The sequence below is a fragment of the Apium graveolens genome, chromosome 7, assembly GCF_009905375.1.
Source record: "Apium graveolens cultivar Ventura chromosome 7, ASM990537v1, whole genome shotgun sequence".
NCBI lineage: Eukaryota > Viridiplantae > Streptophyta > Magnoliopsida > Apiales > Apiaceae > Apium > Apium graveolens.
The window spans coordinates 178,899,368-178,907,921 of NC_133653.1; the positions used below are offsets into that span (position 1 = coordinate 178,899,368).

General features: G+C 32.6%; 1 protein-coding gene across 1 annotated transcript; it reads right to left on the reverse strand.

Moving 5' to 3' along the window:
- Positions 1–540: 540 nt before the first annotated feature.
- LOC141673090 (tubulin-folding cofactor C) lies at positions 541–3,187 on the reverse strand. The gene is made up of 2 exons (XM_074479824.1): positions 2,080–3,187; positions 541–723 (listed from the first exon to the last, which is right to left on the reverse strand). The coding sequence occupies exon 1, from the start codon at positions 3,122–3,124 to the stop codon at positions 2,093–2,095; it is 1,032 nt and encodes a 343-aa protein (XP_074335925.1). The 5' UTR covers positions 3,125–3,187; the 3' UTR covers positions 541–723; positions 2,080–2,092.
- Positions 3,188–8,554: the final 5,367 nt, after the last annotated feature.

The following is an 8,554-nucleotide window of genomic DNA, read 5'->3' on the forward strand; positions in this document are numbered from 1 at the left end:
TTTAGTTTGTTTAAATTTAATTTAGTTCGAAGTAACAAATTATAATGATATAGAAGTCGATATGAATTAAAATTTAAATTGGTAGAAAAAGTTGAATTTAATATAAATTATAGTGATATAGAGTTTAATATAAAATAGAATTGAAATTGGTCAAGAAGAGTAAGTTGACTTCAATGTCAGTTATAATTAGAATTGATCGACCCAATAATTAGAATTAGAATAACTAAGTAAGGATAATTAAATAAATTCAGCATATACAGACCGACCGATTACCAAACTTTTAATGTTTCGTTTATTATAATATAGTATAGATATATATTTATTTATTATATGTTTGTATGTATGCATGTATATATATAATAAATGTTATCTAGATATTAATGTATCTTAATGTAGGATATAATCATCATATTAATTAAATTACTCATCAAACGGCACGTTATTATATTATATATATATAATAAATAGATTCACATACATATTAATTCAATTAGACACGGAATTAATAAGATCATCTTAATTTCAAACTTAATAAAGAATGATATTATATGTAAGCTGTCCCTGGCCTTGCATTATAAGTTATAACATCACAGTTTCCTTCAATCAAATATTCAATACCGATCACAAATCACCTTCAAAATACAAAAATTTGAAGAATGAGCATAGTATAGAGAGGAAAATCCATGCTATTCGTAATCCTTCGTCACCAGGCTATCTGCAATTCTGCATTAATCAATTCTTATTATAAGCAACTAAAAACATTTCTACACCAATTGCATCTCAAAAAAAGAATAAGCATATATCTTCTTTTACATGAACTTTGAACTCTAAACAGCATCGTGAAATTACAGAAGTACAAAATTTATAAACAATTTGAAAAATGACCATCAAAAGAATTGATATGACTATCAGAATTGAGGACCAGGACCACCTCACTAAATTTCAAAAAAATGACCAAATTTTCAAGAAAGTTGCTTGATTTTTTACCGCCTCTTAAAAAGATGCTCCCATCAATTACCGTTAACTTTTCGCCGTTAACTAGTAGTTTATATAAGTAAAATACTTTACACTCATTTTTAAAAAACCGACTAAATTTTTAGATTTTCAAAAAAAGTGGATCATTTTTTTATAACCATTATGAGTATAGACACAACTATACAAGTAGTTAACAACGAAAATTAACGGGAACCACTCTTTTAAAAAAAATTGACCATTCTTTTGAAAATTATTGTAAAATGCAGCCACAATTATATTTTTTTATCATTATTAATATTTATTTGTATTACTTCTTATTTCAACTATAAATTTGAACTGTTTCTAGTAACAATACATATTACATCTATTTATGCATGTGAAAGCTAAGTTGGGCGACGAATCTACTAGTCTTGTCGACTTGGTCTTTTTTTATGTTACTTAGCAACGTGGATCGACGGTTCCTTCAATGCCTAAATAATAAACAAAGGAATCAACAAATTGAGGACTTCTGTGCAACACCTTCAGTTATAATCTATTGTACAAATACACCCAAACGCCCAAACTTGAAGAAAAGAATAACTGACTGCATCTATTAAAGTTTTCCAGCTGCTGAAGATACTGAAATATTTGTCAGTTCACTCCCAAAAAAACTCATATACAACTTCAAGTTCAATAAGCTTAGCTTATTTTATAACTAATTATAATGGTAATTAACTTGCACCTACATAAATGTTAGTTTGAACGAACACCCAAATCCAATGGCCAATGCACTATACCACCGTATCCCATACCCCAGTTTGTAGAGTTCAAAATACATAACCCAAATATTTGAAATTTTGATTGTTACATATTCCTATTCTAGTAATTAACAAGTTTATAGACATATCCCATTATACCGTAATGCTCTATATACATGTTTCTTCAAAATTTAATCAGCTAAAACAGAATCATCAAACTCTTGTTTAAATTTATAAAACATGTGAAGTGATATTTTTTGGCTAGCTACAAGCTCAAAACATATTACAGCGCCATCAAAGTCCTAAACACAAACGCTAGCTACAAGCAATCAGCAACACACACATGTATAAGGATATAAATTAAAACCTTGGTTATCATCTCACTGCTGCTCCAACCCTGAGATATTCACAGTGGCAATCCGATCACTTTCCGGCAAAATAGACCAATTTGGAGATTGAACAGCTCTTAACCACTTAAAATCGTCGACATTTGCCCAATTCCCCGTCTCCTCGTCAAGATTTGACTTCTTAAGATCACTGTCAATCTCAATATAACCCAAACAATACGGTGCAAACCTCACTCCACTACAATACTCAATTATAGGCCTACTCCTGACTCGAAGATAAAAATCAGTGCCCCTAGCATGATGTATCCTAATCTGATGCGACGCCATCACAAAAACACACCCCTCCACTTCCTCAATCAACACTGACCCAAACACTGGCCCAACATAAACTCTACAATTAACCAGCTTATGAACAAACAATGCCCGCAAACAACCTACTAATCTGACCTCACAATTCATCAAATCCGAAAGCATAAACTCCCCGATTTCCTCCTCACCAATCTTGAATTCCTTCACTAAAACCTCATTTTCCTTCCCCTTAAACCCCTCCGACTCACGAACAACCAAAACCCCATCTTTCTCACCACTCTCAACAACCGGCATTTCATCAAACACCTTCTGTGCACTCGCTAAACTCACATTCCCAACCGCTTTTTTCGCCTTAAACGAAAACCTTTTCTTGGGTATTACCCTACTACTAATCACATCCAAGTTTTGCCTAAGATCAGCGACAGATTTAAGAGAAGCACGGAGTTCATAAGGGGGTAAAAAGTAAGAATTTTGAGCAATTAGGTTTTCAAGATCAGATATAGAGACAGATACATTGTTTATATCTGATCTGGGGTCGCAAGATTTGGGGATTTGAGAGAGCTGAGACTCGATTGAGAGCTTAGAATTGTTGAAATTAGTGAGAAATGTTTGGGTGGATTCGAAAGAGGTGTCGTTTGGATCATGAGATTTCAAACAGTTTCGAGAATCGTGGAGACGAGAAAGGCGATCGAGCATTGCAGCGTGCTTGCGTTCGGTGGCTGCGTCAGTGGGAGAAGAACTTGCTTGGTTGTCCATTGTTATATTACATGGGAAGAAAGAGGGGAAATGGACTATTTTTTATAGAAAAGGCTTATTAACCTTTTGCGCTTAAAATATATGCGTTCTTACACATGAATCCCTGGACTTTGCGAGTGACCTCGAAGGTATGTATTTTCATACCCTTTAGCCATTTTTACCGTGACACTAAAAAATCGGAGGGGTAAAAAAAACATGGCTTAATAACCTTTTAGCCCTTCAAGTATAAATCAGTGTACTCATAGACTCTTAAACTTTAGAAGTGTTCTTTTTCGCCACTCGGGTATGAAAAATATACCTATTAACCCTTTTCCCTATTTTTTATTCCATTAACACCCTTACAAAATATATATACCTCTTAGCCCTTAAAATATTAATGTACTCATAGACCCTTAATTGTATTTTCATTTTACGAATCACCGAGTCTTATTAGACTATAAGGTTTTGTGTATTTGTTAAAAAATCTTTGTTTTCGACGTATTTATAATCTATTAATCTATATAGAATGCTGGTGAAGTGTGCAGGCTCTGATAATTGCTTCACTTTTATGGAAGTGTCCATAGAGCCGGGGATCAAATCTTTGAAACGTCTAGACCCGAAGAAACTTAAAATTCAGATCAAGAAATGGGCTAAAGCCGTTGTAACTTATGCTAGACATGTCAGTGATCATTTTGGCAGCTCACGCCACTGATTCATGTTCAAGAAACTCGAAAAAATAGTGATCATTTTGGCAGCTCCCGCTTATCTTCTTTTTAGAAATGTTGTACTATATATTACATTCCTCAGACCCCTAAAGTCGGATTAGTTTGCTTTGGTTTATCATCATAATTGATGTTTTTCTCAAGTATTCAAGACTTAAAGCTGTACAAATATAGTGTTAAGATTCATTTCAGTTCATGTTTGTGTACTAGTGCGCGTAAAGGATTCTGGAAGATGATGTAACTGTAAGATTTTGATGGATTAACAGCAGCATCGATCACCAAGCTTATACCGCGTTTTTCTGCTTTGTTCTACAGTTAATCAGTTGTGTATGTGACAATTACAAAGCCTCGTCTGCGTTGCTGGTTGATCTAATAACAGAGTAGGTCTAACGTCTCAATCAGACAAGATAATTTGATAAGTTTTTAACAGTTGATACCACTAATATGCCTGATGACTGCCTGAGCCTACTAGTTCTTTACAAGTTTCAAAATTAATATAAACAAGCCTTAATTTCATCCACCAAATTGAATAAATACTTTTGGTGGATAGGGCCATTGTGAATGTATTTCCTACCTAATTTATTCTTAAATGTAAGGAATAAATTCTATTACAAATAAACTAAAACAAACACGTACTCCTGTCCAAATCAGAATTACGAGAATGATTAGATGCACGCAGACCCTAGGATTATAGTAATTTTTCTGGGATTATAGTAATTTACCCCGACCCTAGCCATAAGCAATCAATCCTAGGATTATAGTAATTTTTCTCTTATATATATGAATATGGTATACACTATAGTTTAAAGACTTTATTTTCAGTTTTCGGAAAGCTAGTAAACAAGTTTTTTAAGAGTCTGCTGAACCCTGTAATAGAGGCTGATGGTCTTTTAGCAGGAGACAGATACACTCCTATTTTATCTAAAAACCAGCCACTCTTTCCCTTGAAACCAACAATTTTTTGAAACTGAAAACTTAAAAGCAAAACCTCAGCCATCTTATTGCCTCCAACTCCTCCATGTTTTTTTCCAGCAACAAGCTTGCCATGTTTGTCATAAATCACACAAATAGAATCTATGAAATTATCGTATACGAGTATGATTTCTCTGACTCCGCTATGAACTCCATCATCCCAGCTTGCACCGCCACTGCCTCCCCAGGTCCAGCTACAAATCTTATCTTCTTTCTACTATTACTCTGATCATTCCCACCAGCATCCTATATAGATTAATAGATTAAAAATACGTCGAATATAAAGGATCAAGACCAAATACACGAAACCTTATAGTCTAATAAGACTCAGTGATTCGTAAAATGAAAATACAATTAAGGGTCTATGAGTCCATTAATAATTCTTAAAGGGTTAAGAGGTATATATATCTTGTAAGGGTATTAATGGAATAAAAAATAGGGAAAATGGTTAATAGGTATGTTTTTCATAGCCGAGTGGCAAAAAAGAACGCTTTTAAAGTTTAAGGGTCTATGACTACACTCGTTTATACTTGAAGGGTTAAAAGGTCATTAAGCCAAAAGACATTTGACCCTCAAGTTGTACCGTTATAAGGGTTAAAAGGTACATTTCTTGTACCTTGAGGGTGAAAAGGTACACCGTAATATACTGCAAGGGCTAAATGGCGTCAAATAGAATTCCAGATTGCTGATATATTGACTTTGGTAATCATCCTAGGTAATGAAATCTTGTTGATGCAAAGGGGCATTTTTAACAATAGCTGAAATACCATAGCAAAAATATGATCAGAAGGGTGTAGATTCACTAGTTATTTCCTATTATAGAGCTGATTCTTGCCATACTGTGTGATCTCAGAATAGGAATAATTCTAATGTCAAAAAGAGATAAAGGGGTTAAGTTTGTCAAACAAGGGTCATGCCACAGTAGAATTTTGGGTGTCCAGAAACCTTTCCTCCGCAAAATACTTACTCTTGAACCATTTTAATCGGAGAGAATTTGAAGGAGGTTGAATAACCCTCCAGAGGTGAAAGATCATTGCAGCTTTATTCCACACCACTAAGTCTTTTAAACCAAGCCCGCCTTTGTTTTTTGGCAAACGAACCTCCTTCCAAGCGACTTTATGCATACATTTACCAGTCAGCCTCCCACCCCAAAGAAACCTGGCAAAAGTAGTCTGAACTAAGTGAAGTAAAACTTTCTGCAGAAACAAATGTTAAATCCAAAAACCCAGAATGCCATACAATGTCGATCTTATAAGCTGAAGACATCCTCCTTGATTCAAAGATTTGTAGTTCAGCACTGAACTCGATCACATAGTTTGTTCAATAAAGGTTGACAATCAGATATTTTAAGCTTCGTAGTAATAAGAGGGATGTCTAGATAACGCACTGGAAGCTCACCACATGTAAAATTTGTAGCAGAGAGAACTATATGAATATCTCTGATCGGACATTGCTGAAAAATGATAAAATTTTTGCTGCTTTCGGAATAAGACCAGAGATGTTACATCACCATATGGTAAAACATCATATGCAAAGGTAAGATGGCTGATAGTCTCAGACTCAGTTTGTCTGTGATACTTAAAATTTGGAGAAGATGTATTATCCTTCAAGCATGCTGTAAAAACCTCCATAGCTATAACGAATAAATAGGGGGAAGGCGGGTCTCCTTCACGGGGACCAGCTTTACCACAGAAGTAACCAACCAGGGAGCCAGCCAATTTAATCGAATAGGATGGAGGGGTGACACGGAGCTTTATCTAATCTATAAATAATGCTAGAAACCCCATCAAGGTGAGAGCATCAAAAAGGAATTTCCAATTCAAGCTATAGAATGTTTTTTTATGTTCAACTTTAGAGTGCATTTGGATGAACCTCTAAATATTATGGTGTACCTTTTCACCCTCAAAATATCATAAATATACATTTTAACCCTTACAACGGTACAAATCGGAGGTCAAATATATTTTTTGCCCCTCCAATTTTCTACTGTGACTGTAAAAAGGGCTAAAAGGTATGAAAATACATACCTTGGGTTCAAAGCGTACGCTCGTAGAGTTCGGGGGTTTATGGGTGCAAACACATATATTCTAAGGACCAAAAGGTTAATAAGCCTATATAAAATTAACTAGGCCATTTTCTAAAAAGTATTGTCAATTTTAGTCCATTGGATATCAAGTATGAAGTATTTATATAGACTTTTAGGGGATAAAATTAGCGAGATTTTTTATTTTCAGTAAAATGACAATTTTCCCCTTCCTACATTTTATTTATATATTAAAATGATTAACTTACTATTGTACTTAATATTTATATAAAAAAGGTTGTATGTGGGAACTGAACTTGAATATTTACATTCACATGTAAATCTTCTTATCACTGCAATACACCGTTACTTGTGTTTTAATCAAACACATAATATATAAGTATCGTAAAGTGTCCCGCGACGATATAATATCTTTTCAAGAAAATGATTGCAATATTTGTAAAGTTAATTTTAAAGAATTGAATCTAAGATATAAAGTTAAAGATAGTATATAAACGAATCATTAGCTTATTTATTAAATAAATTTTAGTTTAAAAAATATGTCTCGTACCTTTTTTAATTTATATTTTTTAATAAATAATTTAAATTTACGTATAAAATTTTTTAAAGAAAAATATTGAAAATAGATACACCTATTCATAAAAAATATATATGTGTATCACATATTTAGATATGTTATGATCATAAATAGTCAGTATATTTCAGTTGATTTTGAATTCGAAATCCGAACTTCACCCATTTTTCAGAAAAATTCGAAATATGAGTACATGACCCAACCGAAAATACAACGTCACTATCTCGGTTTAAATTAAATTACAAGTCCGACGAGAAAATCTTACCAATAAGGGGAAAATTTTGTAATATTTTATGTTAATAAAATATAATATTTTCGAGAACTTTATAGAATCAAGTCAATTGATAATATGTATCAAAATTACTAACTTTAAAAATCAGAACTTTACCCATTTTCAAAACATACTCGATATTTGACTAAATGACCTGGCCGACCGAAAATACAGCATCACTGTCTAGGTTCAATAAATTTAAATTATGAGCTCGACGAGAATATTTTACCAATAAGGATAAATTTTGTAATATCTCATATTAATACAATTGTATTTTTTTAGGTCTTTATACGATGAAGTCAATTGATAATATGTTAAATATATTCGGAATTTGACGTGAGATGTCACAAGATCCGTTAAAACCGCGACATATACTAAATCAATTTATTTTTAATGCTTCACTAAAAAAAAGAATTAAATTTATGATATTATTCAATGATGGTGAATTTATAAAATGGTGATCCCAAAGCCCTATTATAGTAAAAAATAGATTTGTGATTAACATATTATTTAAAAAATGGTAAGACATTTGATGCTTCTTGATAAAAAATATAGATTATTTATTGCATATTTAAATAAAAATATATTTGTATTCAAATATTTGTGAAAGAAATGAAGTTTGGCCGGATTTCAAAATCCTAACTTTATATTACAATCCAATATAATGGTTAGGGTTTTATGTTTTTAATAAATTATAAACTAAAATAATAAACTCCAGGATATAAACGCGTGTTCTGGTATTGTATCATTGATGATAAACAAGTTGAACATGTATGTGATTTCACTACCACATAAATGGTCTTTACCAACATTCAAAGATGGTGTTGCTAAGAAAAATGTTGGCTTCTGTGGCTTAAAATTGAAAAGG